Source organism: Sturnira hondurensis, unplaced genomic scaffold (assembly GCF_014824575.4).
Source record: "Sturnira hondurensis isolate 20B ecotype Veracruz unplaced genomic scaffold, ASM1482457v3 Scaffold0022910, whole genome shotgun sequence".
NCBI classification, from domain to species: Eukaryota; Metazoa; Chordata; class Mammalia; order Chiroptera; family Phyllostomidae; genus Sturnira; species Sturnira hondurensis.
In genome coordinates, this window is record NW_028095541.1 from 5142382 (window position 1) to 5166207 (window position 23826).

Consider the following 23826-nt stretch of genomic DNA (forward strand, 5'->3'; position numbering starts at 1 on the left):
CTCATTGTTTGCAGATGACATGATAGTGTACATGGAAAATCCTATAGACTCTACCCAAAAACTGCTCGAACTAATAAATGAATTTGGGAAAACAGCGGGATACAAAGTCAATATCCAGAAATCAACAGCATGTTTGTATACTAACAATGAATCAGTGGAAGGAGAAATCAAGAAAAAAAATCCCATCGGATATAGCAAAAACAAAAATAAAATATCTGGGAATAAATCTAACCAAGGAGGTAAAAGACCTGTATGCAGAAAACTACACAACACTGAAGAAAGAAATCAAGGAAGACACAAACAAATGGAAACATATACCATGTTCATGGATTGGAAGAATTAACATCATCAAAATGTCCATACTACCCAAAGCAATTTACAGATTCAATGCAATACCTATTGAAGTACCAATGCCGTATTTCACAGACAGAACAAACACTTCAAAAATTTATATGGAACCAGATAAAACCCCATATAGCAGCTGCAATGTTAAGAAAGAAGAACAAAGTAGGAGGGATCACAATACCTGATATCAAACTGTATTACAAGGCCACTGTAATTAAAACAGCTTGGTACTGGCATAAAATAGGCACATAGACCAATGGAACAGAATAGAGAACCCGGAAATAAACTCAACTCTCTACAGTCAATTAATATTCGACAAAGGGGGCAGTAACATAAAATGGGGTAAAGATAGCCTCTTCAACAACTGGTGTTGGGAGAAATGGACAGCTACATGGAAAAAAATGAAACTCGAGCACCAACTTACATCATACACCAAAATAAATTCAAGGTGGATAAAAGACTTAAATAAAACTGGTACCATTAAAGCCCTAGAGGAGAGCATTGGCAAGAAAATCTCAGATATTTCTCACAGCAACATTTTTACTGATATGTCCCCTAGAGCAAGGAATATAAAGGAAAGAATAAACGAATGGGATCTCATCTAAATAAAAAGCTTCTGCACAGCTAAAGAAAACAGCATTAAAATAAAAAGACAACCAAGTGTATGGGAAAACATATTTGCCAATGATACCTCAAAAGTTTAATCTCCAAAATATACAAAGAACTCACATGACTTCACTCTAAGAAGACAACTAACCCAATTAAAAAATGGGGAAAGGACTTCAACAGACACTTCTCCAAGGAGGACATGCAGAGGATCCAGAAACACATGAAGAGATGCTCAATATTGCTTGCTATCAGAGAGATGCAAATTAAAACCACAATGAGATACCACTTTACACCGGTGAGAATGGCTATCATAAAGCAATAAACAACAAATGTTGGAGAAGGTGTGGGGAAAAGGGGACTCTGGTCCACTGTTGATGGGATTGCAGACTGGTACAACCATTATGGAAAACAGTATGGAATTTTCTCAGAAAACTAAAATTGGACTTGCCTTTTGACCCAGCAATTCCACTGCTAGGATTGTATCCGAAGAACCCTAAAACACCAATCCCAAAGAGTATATGCACCCCATTGTTCATAGCAGCACAATTTGCAATAGCCAAGAGTTGGAAGCAACCTAGGGGCCCGTCAGTGAATAAATGGATCAAAAAACTATGGTACATATAGACAATGGAATTTTATGCTGCAGAAAGAAAAAAGGAGATCCTACCCTTTGCAACGTCATGGATGAAAATGGAAAGCATTATGCTGAGTGAAATAAGCCAGGTGTTGAAGGACAAATACCATATGATCTCACCTCTAACAGGAAACTAAACAACAAAACAAGCAAGCAAAATATAACCAAAGACACTGAAATAGAGAACAGGCTGACAGTGACCAGAGGGAAGAGGGGAGGGAATTTTAGGGGAAATAGGGGAGGGATTTAGAGGAACATATATAAAGGATACATGGACAACAACTGAGAAGCGTGGAAATGGGAGGGAGTGGGGAGCACGGGGGTGGGATGCGATGGGAGTAATAGAAAACTGTACTTGAAAAATAATTAAATAAAAAAATTGGGGGGGAAAAAGTCACAAAATACACATTCTTAAGCACACTTGGAACATTCTCATCTCAGAATATAGTTGTCCCTTGCTATATTGTGGTTCACTTATTGTGGCTTCACTTTATCGTGAGTTTTTTTTAAAATATGTATCTAATTCTGTATCCTGGAGTTTTCTCTGTAGTGCGGGATTTTGCAGTATATAGGTATTTATATAATATTTATGACTTTAGCTTTTTGCCTAAAATACTTAAAACAATATAAAAATATTTTAAAATTTTAATTCAAACATATTAAAAGAATATTAAATTGAAATGAAATACAGTATATATTTCATCAGTTGATAAATACCATACTGTACACAATGGAGATAAAATATGCCACTACCACTTGCGCAAGTTTGCCAGTGTGAGATTGTACACGGCACACTATTGGCTGATGGAGTGAAAGGTAACCAACCACAGCACTGTGTTCTGTATCCTGGACACCAATTGGCTCAGTGACCATAGCATCAGTCTGTTTGCTCTTCCACACCATGCCCATTTGTTCTGCATCTCTCCTTGTCTACTTCACATCAACATCTGACCGCTGCACATAGTGTTGCTGTGACATTGTGTTATTGTGAAATTTTTGTAAAAGTTTGAATTCATTTCAAGCCCTATGATGCCACCCAAACGTTCTGCGCCTTCTAAGGCTTCTGGCAGTGAACTCAAGCTCTAGAGGAAAATGCTTGCCATCAAAAAGGTGGAACTTTTCGACATGTTAAAGGAAGGCAAAAGCTACACAGCTGTAGGCCACCATTACGAAATCAATGAATCTACTGTTTGCTATGTAAAGAAAGATGAGAATAATATTACATCTTTGGCAACAATGACTTTTAACAAGACTGCAAAGAGGGTGGTCACTTCCCTCAATAAGGCCATTGTGAGGATGGAGTCTGCATTGGCCCTGTGGATAAATGACTGCAGGAAGAAGAGTATCTCACTGGCTACCAAAACCATTTGGACGGAGATGAAAAAACTTTTTGATAGTTTTGTAGAAAGTACAAATGTTCATGACAGTGACGAGGATGAAGACAAGGACGACAATGTCGAAGCAGGACCGTCGCGTGCCTCTTCCACCAGACCAACCCCATTCAGTGCTAGCAAAGGCTGGTTTGGAAATTTCAGAGAAGCTTTGAACTCCAGAGCATTTCTTTGCATGGAGAAGCTGCCTCTGTGGATAAGAAGCAGCACTAGCAACTCCCCATAACTATGTTCATCATTTGGACAAAGGGATCAGTTATGCCTACACTTTTAGCGGAAACAGAAGTTACGGCCCATGGTGAAGATACTGCACCACCTGATGAACCAACTGATGAAGTGGTGCCTTCAGAAGAGCTGTAATGCTTTTCCTGGCTGTGTAGTACATTCATCTCATCATCATCAACTTCATCGGCATCAGTACTGCACAGCTACATACTTCATGATCTTCATCATTCAAGTTGTAGTGTACTTCACTGGTGAGTACTTATATGGAATTTTATATGTTGTTAAAATTATGTAGGTTTAAGAGTGTAGAAAGTGTTTAAGAGCATATGAAGTGTTTATAAGAGTGTGAGAAAGGTTAATAAGAGAGTGGGAAAGGTTTATAGGAGTGTGGGAAGGGTTTTTAAAGCCTTAAAAAATATATAAATAATAAAATAAATATAACACTGCTACTTTGCGGATTTTGACCTATCACGGGGGGTCTCTGGAACATAACTCTTCTGATAGGTGAGGGATCACTGTAGATATTTTGTTAGTTCACAAAACTAGTCTTACTAAATTTTTAAAAATTGACCTACAAAGCATATTTTCCAACCACAATGGTTTGAACTAGAAGTCAATTACAAGAACAAAACTGGAATATTCACAAATATGCAGACATAACATGGTACTGAACAAACCAGTGAGTAAAGGAAGATGTAAAAAAATACCTTGAGACAAATGAAAATATAGGTACAACACACCATAACTCATGGAATGCCCTAAAAATAGTTCATAGAGGGAAGTTCATAGCAATAAATGCCTATCAAGAAATAAGAAAGAGCCTTAGCCAGGTAGCTCAGTTGGTTAGAACATTGTCCCAACATCAAGATTGAAGGTTTGATCCCCACTCGGACACATACATGAATTAACCCGTGAGTGCATAAATAAGTGGAACAACAAATTAATGTTTCTCTTCCTCTCCCTCTTACTCTTCCTTTCTCTCAAATCAATAAATAGAGTAAGATCTCTACTCAACTTTACACCTCAAAGAACTCAAAAAAGAAGGAAAAATGAACCCCAAGTCAGCAGAAGGAAGAAAATAATGAAGATCAGAGCAGAGATAAATGAAATAGACTTTTAAAAGACAACAGAAAAATCAGTGAAAGTAAGAGCTGGGTTTTTGTATTGATAAACGAAAGAGACAAACCTTTACCTACACTCACCAAGGAAAAAAAGAGTACTCAAATACAATAAAAAATGAAAGAGGAGACATTACAGCTGATGTCACAGAAATAAAGAGGATTATAAGAAACTACAATGAACAACCATATGCCAAAAATTAGACAACCTAGAAGAAATACATTTCTAGAAACATAACCTTCCAAGACTGAATCATAATGAAATAGAAAATCTGAACAGACTGATTACTAATAAGGAGATTGAAGCAGTCATCAAAAGCCTCCCAACAAAAGTCCAGGACTAGATGACTTCACTGATGAATTTTACCAAACATTTAAATAGCTAGTGCCAGTCTTTCTCAAACTTTTTCAATGAATGGAAGAAGGAAGAACACTTCCAAACTCACTTTATGAGGCCAGTATAACCCTGACACAAACCAGACAAGTCGCTACAAGAAAAGAAAATTACGTGCTAAAATCCCTGGGGAACATAGATACAAAAATCTTCAACAGAATATAAGCAAACTGATTTCAGCAGTACATTAAAAAGAATCATACACCATGATCAAGTGGATTCATTCCAGCTATGCAAGGATGCTTCACTGTGCAAATTGATGTGATATACCACATTAACAAAATGAAGGATAAAAATCATGTTTATCTTAATAGATGCAGAAAAAGCAAAATTCAGTATCTATACATGATAAAACTCAACAAAGTTGGTATAGAGGGAACCTACTGTACCACTGGAATAAAGGCCCTATATTCCAGTATGCCAACTGTACAGCTAACACTATGCTCAACTCTGAAAACCTGAGAGCTTTTCCTCTAAAATTAGGAACAAGACAAAGATGCTCACTTTTTTACTCAACATTATATTGAAAGTCATAGCTGGAGCTATTTTGCATGATTAAGAAATAAAAACATGATACTTGGAAGAAAGTAAATCTATTTGTAGACAACATGATAGTATATATGGAAAACTGTAAAGACTATCAAAAATTTTTGGAACTCATTCATTAAAGCTGCAGGATACAAAAATCAGCATTCTCTGCACTAATAAATTATCAGAAAGAGTGCTTAAGAAAACAATTCCATTTACAATTACATCACAAAGAATAAAATACCTATGAATAAATTTAACCAGGGAGGTGAAAGACCTGTTACATTGAAAACTGTAAGACACTGAGCCCTGACCATTGTGGCTTGGTTGGGCATCTCCCACAATGTGAAAGGTTGCCAGTTTGATTCCTGGTTGGGGTACATGCTTGTGTTGGTGGCTTAGTCTCCAGTTGGGGTATGTGCAACAAGCAACAAATCAATGTTTCTAACATCAGTGTTTCTCCCCCTTTCTTCCCCTCTTAAAACAAATATTTTTTAAAAAAACTATAAGACATCGATGACAGTATCTGAAGAGGACACAAATGGAAAGATAGTTTGTACTTATAGATAGGAAGAATTCATATTGTTAAAATAGTCATACTACCAAAAGCAATCTGCAGATTGAGTTCAATTTCTATCAAAAGTCTAATGTTATTTTCCACATAAATAAACAGTCCTAAAATTTGTTATGGAACCAGAAAAGAGTCCAAATAGCCAAAGGAATCTTGAGGGAAAAAAGAAGAGAGCTGGAGACATTATGATTTCTGATTTCAGACTATGTTACAAAGCTGTAGCAATTGTCCTGACTGGTGTGGCTCACTGGGTTGGATGTTGTTCCACAAACTGAAAGGTCTCAGGTTCTGTTCCCAGTTAGGGCACATGCCTGAGTTGCAGGTCAGGTCCTAGGTTGGGGGTGTGCAAAAGGCAACCTACTGGTGTTTTTCCTACCTTCCTAGCCCTCTCTAAAAATAAATAAGTATCTTTAAAAAAAAAAGATGTAGCAATCAAAACAGCATGATACTAGCATAAAAACAGACACATAGATCAATGGAACAGAATAGAGAGGCCAGAAATAAACTCTTCTCTGTATGGTCAATTAATCTTTGACAGAGGAAGCAGTAGTATACAATGGACAGTCAAGTAAAGTCAATGGACAGTAAAGACAGTCAATAAATAGTGCTGGGAAAACTGGACAGCCACATTGAAAAGAATGAAACTGAACCCCATACCACACACACGCACCGAGCTCTAAATGGATTAAAAACGTCAGCATAAACTTGAAACCATAAATCTAAAAGAAAACACAAAAGACAGTTCTTAGTAGTGATTTTTTGGATTTGACAACTAAAGCGAAAATTAGCAAGTTTGACTCCATGAAAATAAGAGACTTCTACACAGTAAAGGAAAATATCAACAACACGAAAAGACACCTTACTGAATGGGAGAAAATATTTGCAAACCATATATCTGGTAAGAGGTTAATATCCAAAATATATAAAGGACTCATAAAACTCAATGGCAAAAAAATTTAGATTTTTGCAAATAAGCAGAAGTCCTCAATAGACATTTTTTAATACAAGACATGGAGGTGGCCAGCAGGTATATGAATAAATGCTCACCATCACTAATCAGTAGGGAAATGAAAACCAAAACCACAATGAGATATTACCTCACACTTGTTAGAATGGCTGTTATCAAAAAGACAGGAAATAATGTGTTGGTGAGGATGTGGAAAAAAAGGAATTCTTGTGCACTGTTGGTGGGAATGTAAACTGGGCATCCACTATGGAAAAGTATGGAGTTTCCTCAAAAAGTTAAAATTGAACTACCATATGACCTCCCAATTCCATTTCTGGAAATACAGTGAAAAGAAATGAAAATATTACCTCAGAGATATCTGTACCTACATGTTCACAGCAGCATTATTTACAATAGTCAAGACATGGAAACAACCTGAGTGTCTGTCAACAGATAAATGGATAAAGAAAATGTATGAAAATGCAGTGGAATATTATTCAGTCAAAAGAAAGGAAATATAGATGGATCTTGAAGGCAATTTTATAAGTGAAATAATTAAGACAAAAACAAATACTGTGTGATCTCACTTATATATAAACGTAAAAAAGCCCAGCCCATATATACAGAGATTGGTGGTTAGAAGTAGGGTGTCAGGAATGTGTAAAGTGGATGAAGGCAGTCAAAATAAGTCCTAGAGGTGTACCATATACCATGGCAACTATAGTTAATAAGGATATTTGAAAGTAGCTAAGAGTATATCTTAACAAGTTCTCATAACAAAAAGAGTTGTAACTATATGAGGTGTGACGAATGTTAACTGGATTTACTGTGGTGATCACATTTGACACAAATATCAAATCATATTGTACATCTGACATTAATATTTTGTTATATGTAAGTTATATCTCAACTAAAGAAAAGAGTGATCATGGTAGACCTAAGTAAGGAGGTAATATTCGAGCAAGAACTTGCTAGAAGTTAGAGGGTATCTGAGAGAATAACATTTCAGACAGAGGAAAAGACTCGAAACTAGGAGCTTCCCTGCCACGTTTGAGAAGTAGGAGGAAGACTAGTGTGGCTGTAGGGGATGAGCAAGAGTGAGACTAATGGGAAGTCCTGGAGATGGGCCCAAAATGTAAAGAACCTTGAAAGTGTTGTAAGAACCACAGTTTCTACTCAGTGAAGTGGGAGCAGAGCAGTGATATGTTCTGACTTGTAGAAGGTCACTGATCACTGTGCTGACACTAGATCAAAGAAGGGCAAGTGACAACCTCTTAGAAGGATATTGCAATAGCGATTAAGGTAAGAAATTGTCACATCTGGTTCTTAAAAACAGCCAATCAGAAGCTTTTTTCAAAGCTACTTGCTAAAAAATTTAATTTTTTCTATGCTAGATATAAGCCTCTTTTAAAAACTGAGTAGATAATGCTGTCCAGTTCCATCCATGCTTTCGCAAAGGATATAAGCTTCTTTCTCTCTGCTGGGTAGAATTCCATTGTGTAAATGTACCATAGAATTTTGATCCACTCATTTGCTGATGGTTGCTTCCAGCACTTGGCTACTGTAAATTGTGCTGCTATGAACATTGGATGCATAGGTTCTTTTGGATTGGTGTTTCAGGGCTCTTAGGGTATAATCCTAGCAGTGTAATTGCTGGGTCAAAAGACAGTTCCATTTTTAGTTTTCTGAGAAAATTCTGTAAGTGAAACAAGCCAGGCAGTGAGGGACAAATACCATATGATCTCACCTTTAACTGGAACATAGCCAACAAAAGATAAAAGCAAACAAAATATAACCAGAGTCATTGAAATTAAGAACAACCTAACAATAGCCAGAGAGGAGAGGGGAGGGGACAGTGGGGAGAAGGGTTTTCAGAAACTACTATAGAAACCAAGGGGGAAGGTGGAAGCAAGGGAGGGGGTGGGGAGGGGTGGGGAGAAAATACAACTGTAATTGAACAACAATAAAATACTTTTAAAAAAACAGTAGAAAAGTATGCCTGAAATGTGCTTGAAGAGCTAATGTTCTTGTCTGTTTTCTGTTTTTTGAGAAAATGTCGATGAACTTTAGAGAGCAGCATCTTAGTGTTCCTTCAAAGCAAAAGTTTGCTAAGACTAGTGTTCAGGAAAGTTTTGTATAAAACATGGTTTCTTAATACATCATTTCTATTTGTACAAGCTTTGCCGCAGGATATCTACAGAGAGTTGTCCAGAGGTAAAATACATTACTGCCATGACATTGTTGTCTCCTTATGACATTTATAGTGAGTGTGTGTGGGTGGGTGGGTGGGTGTGTATGTATATGTATATATATATGTGTATGTAAATAAAATACTTGCTTCACCAGATGAAGAGATTTGGTGTATTTAAAAGATACCATGGTTACTCTGGGAGAAAAGAGAAAAGATGAATAGCAGAATTATGTAATGCTAAAAACCTTCCTTTTAGCCTGTAAACAGTGTTTAAATCTCTAAGGGACACTATGTGCTAGCAGCTTCTGTGATTTCATTATAAGAGCTGACACTTTAAAACCTTCCTCCTTCTCTTAATAATAGATACTGATTAAGGTTAATAGGTTCTAGATTAATTAAGACTTTGCTTCTGTTGAAATGAACATAGCCATAAGAATGGGTAACTGAGAACTTTTGATTCATTCATACCTTGTGTTAAATTCATTTACCAAAATTGCTAATTAACAAAAAGGAAAGACTCTGTAAGAATGGAGCAAGGATTTAAAAAGTAGGGAATTGAAGCAGCTCAGAGGATAGGCATATTTACAGTGGTGTTCCAAGAAAAGAGATTAGAAAAGTACAAAAATAAATATGTCACAATTAATTTCTGATTAGCAGCATATATAATTAAAATAAGCAGATGCTTTAGCATTGATGGGGAAACCCTCCTATATCCTGAATGTTAAGGGGAAAGCTTGCATATATGCAGAAAGTACAAAAGAAAAATATTGGGTAAAGTCCATATTTTTATTTTATTACTGAAAGTATTGCTAAATTTTTTAGTTTAGTAGCAACATTTTTAAATGGCTCTGATTTTATGTAACCAAACTCCTTCGATGATGCCAGTTTTCTGCTTTCAAAATGTTTTCTTGGATATATTGTTTATTTTATTACTCTTCATATATGGCAAGTTTTGGGTAGATTCAAGAGTTCACTTTAGAGATTGACTGTCTCCAAAATTAACACTTCTTTTTTCTTTCCTCAGAACGAACTCACAGATACACGTGCCAAATTCCATGTACTGTTTCTTTTCTTTGTGTCAGCAATGTTCTTCATCAGTGTCCTGTCACTTTTTAGCTACCACTGCTGGTTGGTTGGGAAAAACAGAACAACAATAGGTAAGGAGATCAAAATAAATCATAATTATTTACTAAAATGACCACCCATGAATATGAAATCTAGACAAGGAGAGTAGATAATAAAGAAGTACAAAATAATTGTGTGTGAAAATTCACTGTAACTGGGCAGGAACAGTTGGTATATGTAAATATAAAGGTTCATTATTTTAAAGAAGGTTGAGAAAGTAAGGTTGGCTTTTATATATTTTTTCAGTAGTGCATTGTGTATAGAGAACAAACCATATTATAAATGTTAATGAAGTTGTTTCCTGTGTGTATACAGTGTCATAAAAAATTAATCTATTAAAGATGAATAGATATACGTGTTAATAAGGTAGTTCTCAGATTGCTAAAAAAATGTAAATTAATTACAGCTTATCATTCAGTTCTTTATTTTTTCCCCAAATGTTTAATGATTGAGACTAAAGAATAGTGTTTTGACATTGTGAATCGTTTTCCATCTTTGTGTCAGTCAACAGTGAAACTTATGAATTGTATCACTAATAACAACATTTATGTCTTATTTTGCTTTTTTTAAGGAACTGATGCTATAATTTATTTCATTTTCATAATTACATTGCAGAGCAGGGTGGGTAAACAAGACAAATAAAGCAAACTCCTTTCTCCCCCTATTTAACCAGATACAGCATTTTTGCAACTTAAGATCTTCAGCCATAGCACACTCCAAAGATCTTAATGACTGAATTGCACTATGAGTTCTGAAATGGTGCTCATTCTTAACATTCTTGAGGCTTTCATGTCTTAACCTAAAAGGCAAAGAACTGTTTAAAAGCTTCCTCTTGGCTAACACAGTCCACCAAAAATCTTTAGGAGTTAAGTTACTATATAAAAATAAAATTGCTCCCGAGTATTGATTGAAACTGTTGTGCTAGGATCCCTTTTCAGAGCATTCGGTCCCTGAGAGAAAAGAGGTCCTAACCAGTTGCTTCCATGAATAATAACTCTAGCATGGTATGCCTAATATCCTTTGAAGCATAACTAAAGAGGTCAGGCAACCATGATCATTTGACAAGTTTATCAGTGTTTACTGTACATACAAGGTATATTTCAAGCTGATCCCAGATGAAATAAGGTAACCATAATCCCAAGAAATCATTCATTTTTAGCACTATGAGTTCCTGCAAGATGCCAGAGCAAGTAAGAAATTGTCCCAGAGTAAAATGATTCATCATCTTTTACAAGTGAGAGGAAAACATCTAGAAGGAGGAAATGCCCCACCCCAAACTCCTCATTAAATTGATGGCTATCTTCACAGCTCTAATTGACAAAGTCTAGAGTGAGTAATTTCCTATGTAAGTAGTCCCTTTTCAAAGTCAAAATCAAGAAGACTTTTCAGGCTGTTCTCTACCATGGTCCTTCAGTGGGAATGTCCTTCCCCTTTATTGCTTTCTGAACACACTGGTGGTAGTACTTGAAGAGGTCAGTGTGTGGGTCCCTAGACATGTGTCCCCTTTGCAGAACTGCTCAGCAAATCAGTGATTAAAGCACTGATCTTCCTCATGCCTCATGTCAGTGCATCCCTCCCCTATGCTGTTCATGGATGGCATCGGCAGTGATGGCACACTTTGTTGTCTTATTTTCCTCATTTTTAAAAGTGGAAATATAGGGGAAGAATTCGATAAAGTAGCAAAATAATTGGACAAACACTTCAAAAACAAGGTGATATGGCATTGCTCAAACTGAGTTGTTGGCAAGTAGAAAGCACCACTCTGCTATCATTGAAATATTTAGGTATCAGCTAATATACCATGTTTCATAAGAAAGTTAAAGCCTGCCTACTATCTAAAGCCATGTGTCTGCCAGGTGAATTAGAAGAGGACAAATTTTAATAGAGAAAGATGAAGACATTTTATGGAGGCTTTTAGATACTTTTATTGTTGAATTGTTTTAAACTTGTCTAGCTGAGGCACTTAAGGGGTGATGGGTCTCCAGAGCAAAGGATTTCTGTGCTCTCCCCACCTCAGCTCACTCTTCACGGTTGAGCTCTCCAGTTCTATCATGCCTTCATCTGTTTTCTGTGTAAACAAACTCTACTAAATCTATTAATTAATTTGTTATCCTCTTCATAGAATCTCCTGCCATTTTCCTGTCTTTAATCAGAAATGAAAAAGTGCACCCTGGCTGGTGTAGCTCAGTGGATTGAGCGCAGGCCTGCGAACCAGACGATCGCGGGTCGATTCCCAGTCAGGGCACATGCCTGGGTTGCAGGCCAGTTCCCGGCAGGAGCCAGTTCCCAGCAGGGGATGCACGAGAAGCAACCATACATTGATGTTTCTCTTCTTCTCTCCTTCCCTTCCCCTCTAAAGATAAATAAATAAAATATTTTTTAAAGTGCAGCCTACATTCATAGTCTAGCCCTTAAGATTTTCTACTACAGCTAAAAACTTAAGAGATTTTATGTAGAAAAGTAGATTTCTTCTTAACTGATTAATCTGGTATTGTGGGCCCTTTTTTCCACAGCATCATTCAGTTACAGCTAAGTAGCAGCTGACTCCTTTAAATGGAGCATGAACATTAATTTGCCATAGTTCCCACCCAACCCATGGTGGGTATTTGAGAGACCAGTGCTTCCTGAGAAAGTTATTGTTCCTTTTAAACATTGTTTTCTAAACTTTCTTTGCCCATGATTACAGTAAGAAATGCATCATTTTTTATAACCTAATGTGTGCACAAATATTTGTAAAGTTATATAAATAAGCAAAAATTTCATGCAGTATTATTCAGCTCTCCTATGTGCAGTGTACATTAAACCACTGAATTAATTTTGCAGCCTATTAAGGTATTTTAACCCACACTGTGAAAATACATGCCCTGGTCAGTTGGTTGGGCATCATTCCTCAAATCAAAAGGTCACTGGTTTGATTCTGGGTCAACACACATGCCTATGTTGCACATTTGATCCTCTGGGGAACATACAGAAGGTAGCCAACCGATCTTTCTCATATCGATGTTTCTTCCTTTCTCCCTTTCTTTCTCCCTTCCCATCTCTCTTTAAAAAAAAAAAAGTATTTAAAAGAAAGCATTACCCTAGCACAGCACTTGGCCTTAAAGCCTTCCCTTTCACACCCCTGGGCTATGGCTGGTTCTCCACTGCTGCTTCCAAATTGTTGTCTTTCTGTTCTGTGAAGGTATCTTACTCTCTTGTTTGAGGATCACCTCTACTCTTCTTCATAACTGTCATCTACACACCATGAGATAATTTCCTCACATTAAGAGTTCCTGTCGTCAAACTACTATCATCAAAAACAGGCAGTGAAGTCCCTTTGATTCTAGTGGCCAGTCATTTCCATAACTAAACACTGAACCTTTTCATTGCTTGAAATATCAGAGTCCCTGAAATTTTCAACTTAAGTTTCCATTCTGTGAGCATAGTCTTTGTCCTTTCAGCTTTTTTTCTGTACTCTAATTCCTTTGTTTTTCAGATTGCTGAGTTCCCTGTTTTCTAACACTTTTCTTCCAAGTATTTTCTTTCCCTTCTGGTTTCATTTCCCACCCTTTTCCATTCAAGATCTTAATAGTATTGAATAAATACCTTTAACAGTTCTTAATGGTACCCTCATATTACACCTGGCCCCTAAACTTTCTCCTGTAATGCATTTGCTAATCCATGACCTCAGTTACTATAGCTGTCCATTGTATCTACATGTGCATCTGAGCTGTAAAAGCTGATAAAGACAATCTCACTCCCATTGAGATTGTTACAGCTGCAGATTTAAAGTATCAGCCCTTACCTCTATGTGGCAGTAATGTCATGTTTCTAATCAGGTTGGTTACTCATTACCTATAAGTTATTCCAGACTTTCACCATTCTCTTTAATTTTCTTACCTATTGTGTGATTCCTACATAGAAGAATTAGAAGTTGTCACACGTTAATTCTAATCTTCTTAACTTTATAACCTTCACTGTTACCCTTCCTCTAAAAGACATTCTGAAGATGTCTTTTCTAGAATCTAAGGAAGAATCTTTAGAACTCTGCTAGAGCCCATCCCATTTCTTCTAGAATTTTCTTCTTTCAATTTTTACATTACTTTTCTGTGTTACCAACCTTTCCCAATCAGACTCTCCATGGCTTCTTATCCTTAGTTTATAAAACATGCTGAAATGTAGTCTATTTTTAAAGTCAAAACAGAGCAAAAATAAATCTATTTTTTGGTGAAACTTAAATCTTTCTGTAACCCTCACTCTACATAATTTTACAACCAAGCTTAAAAGAAGGGTCTTTAGCCCTGGCTGGTATGACTTAGTGGATTGAGTTCAGGCATACAAACCAAAGGGTCACTGGTTTGATTCCCAGTCAGGGCATATGCCTGGGTTATGGGCCAGGTCCCCAGTAGAGGGCACAGGACAGGCAACTGCACATTGATGTTTCTCTTCCTCTCTTTCTCCCTCCCTTCCCCTCTGTCTAAAAGTAAATAAATGTAATCTTTAAAGAAAAAAGAATGGTGTTTAATTACCATCTGCTTTCTCACCTGTTCAGGGTCATTCTCAAGTATCACCTCCTCCATGTTTCATCTTACCCCTACCACCATCCCAAAACACACATATCTCTATTACATTGTGATTTTGTTAGACTTTGGTTCTTTCGTAAGAATTTCATCCAGTTTGTCTTTGGATCTCAAACACCTGGTAATGGGCCATCAGGCACAAGTAGGAAGTGTGTAAATAATGAATGAGTGAAGTTGAAGAGTAAGAATATTAAGAAAGAAAAGTAAAATAAGATATATTAGATACACTTGAGTAAATTTTCAGTAATATTAGATATTTATTTTCACATTTCCATTTTATAAGGGTGATGATCTATTCAGAGATCATTTTTTCCTGTAGTAAGTTTCAGAAGTTAATCTTTTAATTGTTATACTATTTTTAAATTGTATTTACAACTTTTCATAGTATAGATATAAAACAAAGTTGGTACTTTCATTCCTCATGTAATTTTAAATAGAATAATTTATTTTTTTTTATGTACACACATAACAGAATCATTTCGTGCACCTACATTTTCATATGGACCTGATGGAAATGGTTTCTCTCTTGGATACCGTAAAAATTGGAGACAAGTTTTTGGCGATGAAAAGAAATACTGGCTACTTCCAGTATTTTCAAGGTAATTTATAAATTGCAGGTGTCAGAAATTATGAATATTATAGTTAAATGTGTTCAGACTCTAATTATGTTAAATATTTTCTCTCTTTTTTTTTTATTGGTGAGGGTAAAGGAGAGTCTGGGCATATATTTGAATGGAAAGTTGAAAAAAGATGATTCATAAAAAATAAGAATCACTCTTTTTCCTTCAAAATGAAAATAAATTGTTTGAAGTAGAGAATCACAAGAATTTAATACTTAGTGAGCTTCCGACCAAGATGGAGGTATAGGTAGATATGTTTTGTTCTCTTGCACAACCAAAAGAAGGATAACAGCCAATTTAAAAACAAAAAGCAACCAGAAATGCCAGAAATCTGAACTGTATGGAAGTCCAAAAACCAAGGAGCTAATGAAGAAACATTCATCCAGGCTGGTAGGAGAGGGCAGAGATGGGCAGCCAGGATGTAGAGAACACCCAGCAAAGGGGCAGCTGGCTGATGGGGCGAACATTCACATGCAGATAAACCAGAAGGAACAACTGGGGAGCAAGACAGTCTGCTGAACTGCTTCCAGCTCTGGGAAAGAAAGCTTCAGAACTTCTGGTTGTAAAAAAACCAGTGGGGGTTGCAGTAGCAGGAGAAACTACCAGTCTCACAGGAGAGTTCGGTGGAGGGCCCATGGGGTCCTAGAACATACAGTAGCCCTCCCACCTGGGAATCAGCACCAAGGAAACACTGAAAGAGCACAATTCACTTGTAGGTAGTGGAGTAGTAAGGGAAGTGACAGAAAGTGGGGCAAGAGCCGAGCAAGTGGTATTGGTCCTTCTCTGACCCCATCCCCGCATACAGCACCACAACAAAGTGAAGTGGGTTGCCCCACCCTGGCAAATACCTAAGGCTCTGGTCCTTGCAAAGTAACAGGTGTGCAAAGACAAAGACATATAGCCCGAATGAAAGAACAAATCAAAACTCCAGAAAAAGAATTAAGCAGCAAGGAGATAGCCAGTCTATAAGATGCATAGTTCAAAACACTAGTAATTAGGATGCTCAAAAATGATTGAATATAGCCACAAGATAAAGGAAGAAATGAAGGTTATACAAAGTGAAATAAAGAAAAATATATAGGGAACCAACAGTGAAGGAAAGGAAACCGGGACTCAAAGATATCAAACAGAAGGAAGAAATAAACATTCAACTGGAACAAAATGAAGAAACAAGAATTCAAAAAAAATGAGAGGCTTAGGAACCTCTGGGATAACTTTGAACATTCCAACATCTGAATTATAAAGGTGCCAGAAGGAGAAGAGGTAGAGAAAAAAATGGAGAAGTTATTTGAAAAAATAATGAAGGAGAAGTTCTCCAATCTGGCAAAGAAAATAGACTTCCAGGAAGCACAGAGAATCCCGAAGAAGTTGGACCCAAGGAAGCACACACCAAGGGTCATAATTAGTTTACCCAAGATTAAAGATGAGAGAATCTTAAAAGCACCCAGAGAAAAGGAGACAGTGCTACAAAGGAGTGCCCATAAGACTGTCAGCTGATTCTTCAAAAGAACCCTTACAGGCAAGAAGGGGCTGGAAATAATTATTCAAAGTCATGAAAAGCAAGGACCTACATCCAAGATTACTCTATCCAGCAAAGCTATCATTTAGAATGGAAGGACAGATAATGTGCTTCTCAAATAAAGTCTGGTTAAAGGAGTTCATCATCACCAAACCTTTATTATATGAAATATTAGAGCGACTTATCTAAGGAAAAGAAAAAGATCAAAACCATGAACAGTAAAATGACAGCAAACTTACAACTATGAACAACTGAACATAAAAAACAAAAAACTAAGCAAACAAACCAGAACAGGAACAGAATCACAGAAATAGAGATCACATGGAGGGTTATCAATGGGGAGAGAGAGGGGAGAGAAAGTGGATAAAGTTACAGGAAATAAGCATAATTGATAGGTATAAATTAGACATGGGGAGGTAAAGAATAGTATAGGAAATGGAGAAGCCAAAGAATTTATATCTACGACCCATGGACATTAACTAGGGGTGGGATAGAGTGCTGGAGAGAGGGCTGGTGCAGGGCAGAGGGGGTAAAGGGGAGGAAAAAATGGAACAACTGTAATAGCATAATTGATGAAATATTTTAAAGAGAATTTATTACTTAAGTAGCCATATCTTCAAAATTCCATCAGAGATTATATATTCTGTTTTGTCTTAACTCAAAGGCCCTACACAAAATGTAACTTTTACTCAAATCTAAAGAATATACCTGTATTTTTTGAACCATAAGATGCACCTAGATTTTAGAGGAGAAAAATAGGGGAAAAAATTCTGAAGCAAAAATGTGGTAAAGTATTTAATAACATAATATTTCAGCAATGTAAATATAAAACTACATCCAGACTATAAGACATACCCCCTTTTCCCTCCCAAATTTGGGTGGTACGTCTTATAGTTTGAAAAATATGGTATGCTCAAGGTGTTAAATATTATTTCCTTTCCATCCAAATTTGTAGCTATCCTAGGCTACCTAATACAAAAATCATTGTAGAAGAGGAAAAAATATTTGAAATTTAAGTGACATATTTGTGAGTGTTATGGGTTTCTTAATTAACTGCCTTGCCTATAGTGTGAAAGTGAGTTATTTTGCCTTCATTTTTGAAAGATTTTTCCTTGGTGTAGAATTTTACATATTTTGTCACTGTCTTATGGCTTACGTGTTTTTCTGATGAGAAGTTCGAGGTAACTGTTATCTTTTTTACTGTATCTTTTACATGTATTTTTTCTCTGGTTGCTCCTAAGATTTTGTTTGTAAGTAGATTCATGAAATTTGATTTTGACGTGCCTTGTTATAATTTTCTTTGTGTTCTTGTGCTCAGTAAGGGTTGAGCTTTCTGGATCTGTGATTTTATAACTTTCATAAGATTTGGAAAATATTTCAACCATTATTCTTCAACTGTTTCTTCTTTCATGCCCCTCTCCTCAAATAACATGTATCTTCTCAAAGAACTTCTAATTATAGCTCATTGACGCAATGTCCATTTTTCTGTTGTCCTTTTCCTATGTGTCATTGGATAGATCCTATTGCTGTATCTTCAAAAGCCAATCTCTTTGGTGTACTATATCTCTTGTCTTCTGCATTGCAAGGTTTTTCCATTCTGGACTCCAGTTGAAATACAGACTTTTTGAAGGTTTTGTTCTCTACATGGAGATGTCAACATTATGGTTTTTTTTCCCTTTCCTTTAAAGATGAAGTTCCATTATCTTCCCACTTGTGATAAGAAATGAGCCTCACTCTTATCTTTATTATACTGTTTGTAAATTTCCCTCTGGCTACTTTGAAGATTTTATCTTTCTCAGCTGGTTTTAGGAACATGATAATGTTCCTTGGTATGGTTTTCTTTGTTCTTCTTGAATCTTAAATCTGACTATAGGTTTCATCAAATTTGAATAATTTTCATGATACGTCTTCAGTTGTTTTTGCTGCCAGCTTCTACTCTTCCTATGCCCTTCTCCCACTAGCTCTTCAAATACTGATGCTCATAACTGTACATATGTTAAATTGCTTGATTGTGACTCACAGGCCATTGCTATTCTGACCTTCCCTCTCTTTCCCTCCCCATCTTTTTTCTTTGCTTTAGTTTGGATAGTTTCTACTGCTATGTTTACAAATTCTTAGTCTTTCTTCTATAATGTCTGCTCTACTGTTAAGCTAATCCAGTTAATTTTTCATTTCAGATATTCTATTTTTCAGCTGTATAAGTTCAGTTTGGTTCTTTTTTCTCTTATATTTCTCTTTTAATTATACCTACTTTTTCCTGTTAACTCAGAGACATTTGCAGTCACTATATCAAAGTCCTTATATCTAATGACTGTTTTTTCTAAGTCCTTTTTCTGTTGACTTTTTTTTCCTTAATTGTATATCATATTTCCCTGCTACTTTTCATGCTAGTAATTTTGTATTGGATGGTGGATGTTTCAAATTCTGAGGTTTAAATTTTGTGTCCTTTTAAAGAATGTTGAATTTTGTTGTGGCAGACAGTTAAATTTTTTAAATTAGGTTTTTAATGTATGAAATCTGAATCCTGTCAATGATATATACATACCTACATGAATTTTTTTAGGTCAAACTGTGGCTAAATTAATTTTTAAATTCACAGCTCCAAGCCACTGAGCCAGCTCACTGTACCTTAATAACCTTTCTTCCCAGTGAGATGAGTCTCCTATAACCTCTGCTAATTCCATCATAGTATTTATTACATTGTATTTTAATAACCAGTTTATCAGTCTCCCATTAGATTGGGGTTCCTTGAGAGCAGGGACTTTCATGTTCACTTTGCCTTGAGTAAGTACTAAATTATTTGCTAAATGAGTAATGAAAAATATTTCTATTCAAATGGTATGTATTTACCCATAATTACTGAGCAATAATCTATAACTGTTATATAATCTGACAAAATCCTCAAATTTAAACAAACTGATACAGGGATTTGACTTTGTGCTAAATCATTTCTAAAATTTCTGACTTTGGGACATTTTATAAAAAGCTGGTACTTGTATGCATAACTAATAAGAACTTTAAAATTCATCATAGATGTACTTCACTTTTTATCTTGACCTTCTAGTAAATCTTTAGGTTCATTGATTTTGGCTGCTATATAAGGAGAATCCTCCCTTGTCTGGGTGATTTAAAAGCATAATTCATGGATGAGCATCTCTTATCTTTCCTTTATTGGCAGTAGGGCTTACACCTAGTATTAATGCTGCTTCCCATTTTGTCATTTTGGGTTCAAACCCACTTTTGTAATAGCCACCACTGAAGGCAGACTTCGGTAGACTTTGAAAAACTTGTTTGACTTGCGGCTCCATACGCTTCAAGGTTTGCAAAACATAACAACCTGCAAATCCTGCAGCAGCAGTGGTCAGTCCAACTGCTACCACTGTACTTGGCCACGGCTCTGGCTTAGTTCCGCTGCCTCTGCCGAGAGCACGGTTCATCCCACTCCAGAAGCTGTGGCAACCCACTTCACGCCTCTACCAGAAGGCAAAGAAGTCACCACCAGCAAGGACGAAACGTCCAGACACTCAGTTCAATTTTGTGCTTCAGCTTCTGCGTATCTCCCTCTTCCTCAGCTGTGTCTGATAGATTCAAGCTGCCTTAACTTCCCAAAATTCCTCTGTCACCTCAGTTCAGTGAGACCACCTTCTCTGTGTTTCCCTTCTTTGCCTGGCAGAGGCTGGAACTCACTTGTTCCTTGTGTCTCTTCTATCACAGACCACAGTTCTGTGCTGTTTTAAGAACAGTATTGAATATACTGTTCAATTTTCCAATTGTTTAGGGCTGGAGGTCAGATTTCCTGGTTAATCCATCTTTGCTTGTAAGTGAAAGTCCTTGATGTGTACAATACAATTTTTATGTTTTTAAAATTGGAAAAAAAACACTTTACTTTTTGGATTGTAAATGTTTTGAAGACACAGATTTCCTCCTCTTTTGTTAATTTGCTAGATCCTTAGGACTTAAATTAGTACCTGGAATATCATAGGCATTCAGTAAAAATTTGTTTAATGAATGTTGTTGAATGAATATGTGTGAGGCTTCTATCTTGAATTCCAGCATGAGCTTTTACGATGTCTTAAATAACTGTGAAGATCAGGTCAGTTACCCAAATATTTGAATACTGTGTTTTAGGTATCATAATATTCACAGGTATCATGATCTTAATAGTCATGGAAGATATGTTTTATATTAAAGAATAGTTGGCATACAATATTATAAAAGATACTGTTTTTAAATACACATAAATTATAAAAGAAAAAGTTTTTTAATCCTTACCCAAGGATATGTTTATTGATTTTAAAAGAGAGAGAAAGATAGAGAGAAACATTGACGTGAGAGGGAAAAATCAGTTGGATACCTCCTGGATGTGTTCCAAACTGGGATTGCACACTCAGCCTAGATGTGTGCCCTGACCCACAATCTTTTGGTGTACAGGATGATGTTCCAACCACTGAGCAACCTGGCCAGGGCAATAAAAGAAAAAGATTTTCAATAACAAACTAACAGAAGGGGAAATTAAGAAAACAATCCCATTCATAGTTCATACAAAAAGAATAAAATACATAGAATTAGGGCCCTGGCTGGTGTAGCTCAGTGGACTGAGTGCGGGCCTGTGAACCAGATGATCGCAGTTCGATTCCCAGTCAGGGCACATGCCTGGGTTGCAGGCCAGTTCCCAGCAGGGGCCAGTTCCCAGCAGGGGATGCACGGGAAGCAACCATACATTGATGTTCCTCTTCCTCTCCCCTTCCCCTCTAAAGATAGATAAATAAAATATTTTTAAAAATACATAGAATTAAATCTAACCAAGGATGTAAAAGACCTGTGCTTGGAAATTATAAGATAGTGAAAAAAGAAGTTGAATAACATAAAAATAAATAGAAGCACATAAAATGTTTATGGATAGGAAGAATTAACCTGATTAAAATATCCATATTACCAAAAGCAATCTATAAATTCAATGCAATTCCTATCAAGATCCCAATGATGTATTTCATAGAACTAGAACAAATATTTTAAAAATTTATATGGAACCACAGAAAGCCCTGCAAAGCAACATCCATCCTGAGAAAAAAGAACAAAGTTGGAGGAATCACACTACCTAATATCAAACTATACTATAAACCCATAGTAATCAAAACAGAATAGTACTGCCATATAAACAAACACGTAGATACAGAATAAATAAATTTAAAGAATAAATTCAAAATGGATCAGACTTAAATGTTAGACCCAAAACCATAAAAATCATAGAAGTAAACAGTCAGCAAAATCTTGGACATTGCTTGTAGGAATATTTTATTGGATATACCTCCCCAGGCAAGGAAAACCAAAGGGAAAAAAAACTAATGGGGCTACATCAAACCAAAAAGTTTTTGCACAGTAAAGGAAATCATCAACAAAGTTAAAAGACAACCCACAAAATGGGAGAACATATTGGCCAATATATCTGATAAGGGGTTAATATCCAAAATTTATAATGTACTTACAAAACTCAACACCAAAAAAAACAACAACCTGATTAAGAAATGGCAAAAGACCTGAAGAGGCACTTCTCCAAAGAGGACGTACAGATGGCCTATAGACATGAAAAGATGTTCAATGTCACTCATCAGAGAAGTGCAAATTAAAACCACAATGAGACATCATGTCACATCTGTCAGAATGGCTATCATCAAACAACAAAGTGCTAGCAAGGATATTAAGAAAGGGGAACCCTTTTGCACTGTTGGTGGGAATGCGGATGGGTGTAGTCACTGTGGAAAGTAGTATGGACATAACTAAAAAAATTAAAAATGAATCTGCCTTTTTAAAAAATTTTTATTTATTTATCTTTAGAGGGGAAGGGAAGGAGAGAGGGAGAGAAATATCAATGTATGGTTGCCTCTCATGCGTCCGCTGCTGGGAACCAGGAACCGGGAACTGGCCTACAACCCAGACATGTGCCCTGACTGGGAATCGAACCGCGATCATGTTGTTCGCAGGCCCGCGCTCAATCCACTGAGCTACACCAGCCAGGGCTGAATCTGCCTTTTGACCCAGCAATCCTACCTCTGCGAATATATCCTGAGGAACGCAAAACACTAATTCGAAAGTATATAAGCACCAGTATGTTCATTGCAGCATTATTTACAGTTGCTAAGATATGGAAGCAACCCAAGTGTCCATCAATAGATGAGTGGGTAAAACAACTGTGGGACATTTACACAATGGAATACTACTTGGCTGCAAAGAAGGGGAAAATTTTACCCTTTGCAACAGCATGGATGGACCTGGAGAACATTATGCTAAGTGAAATAAGCCTGTCAGAGAAAGATAAATACCATTTGATTTCACTCATATGTTGGAATCTAATGAGCAAACTGAACTAACAAGGAAAATGGTGACAGACTCATAGAGAGCCAGATGATGGCTGGGTGTAGGGGTGGTGGAGGTTAAGAGGTGGAAGGATTGAGCTAAAAGGAAAAAGGACTCATGGGCATGGACAACATGTGGTGATTGCTGGGGGAGTGGGTGTAAGGGGACTAAATGGTAATGGAAAAAATAAAATAAAGATTACATTTTTAACAAATTAATACAAAAATTCTTTTAAAAAACTACAACCAGCTACCCACATAGAAGAAAATAAAGTTAAATCTTACAACGTTAATATATAAAGCAAACTAAATCAAAGACATGAGAAAAAACTAAAAATTCCAGAGGAAACTTTGTAAGAGTATATGTATAACTGAGGAAACTATTTTGATAAAAATGCAGAACCAAAAAGCTATAAATGTAAAATTCTACATATCCTACTATATAAAAAAGTTACTTTTTGTATGTGGAAAAAGATGCCAAAACAATACAAAGTAGACTATTATAGATTGGGGAAAATTGTTTATAATGTGGATGACAGATAAAGAATTAATATCTGTAATATACAAAGAGCATTTTCAAACTTATATTTAAAAAACTCAAATTGTTCAGTTCTATCTCCATGGACATTATATATTTAATATATCCAAAGATACTTTCAGGATTGACAGTATGCTTTTTTTTGTTTTTTAAATATCCT

The 23826-nt window shown here is 36.3% G+C and overlaps 1 protein-coding gene and 2 pseudogenes across 3 annotated transcripts in view; 1 reads left to right on the forward strand and 2 right to left on the reverse strand.

Moving 5' to 3' along the window:
• Window positions 1-23826, forward strand: part of ZDHHC20 (zDHHC palmitoyltransferase 20) — an 80220-nt gene that overhangs the window by 47611 nt on the left and 8783 nt on the right. For 2 of the 3 annotated variants that reach the window (XM_037037099.1, XM_037037098.1), the window contains exons 8-10: window positions 8940-8975; window positions 9977-10109; window positions 15109-15235. In XM_037037099.1, coding sequence (XP_036892994.1) covers window positions 8940-8975; window positions 9977-10109; window positions 15109-15235 — 296 coding nt within the window. The remainder of the gene's footprint in view (window positions 1-8939; window positions 8976-9976; window positions 10110-15108; window positions 15236-23826) is intronic. The other variant, XM_037037100.1, reaches the window with a different exon arrangement.
• Window positions 11450-11668, reverse strand: LOC118980482 (TP53-regulated inhibitor of apoptosis 1-like; annotated as a pseudogene).
• On the reverse strand, window positions 19264-20265 carry LOC118980481 (mitochondrial import inner membrane translocase subunit TIM14-like; annotated as a pseudogene).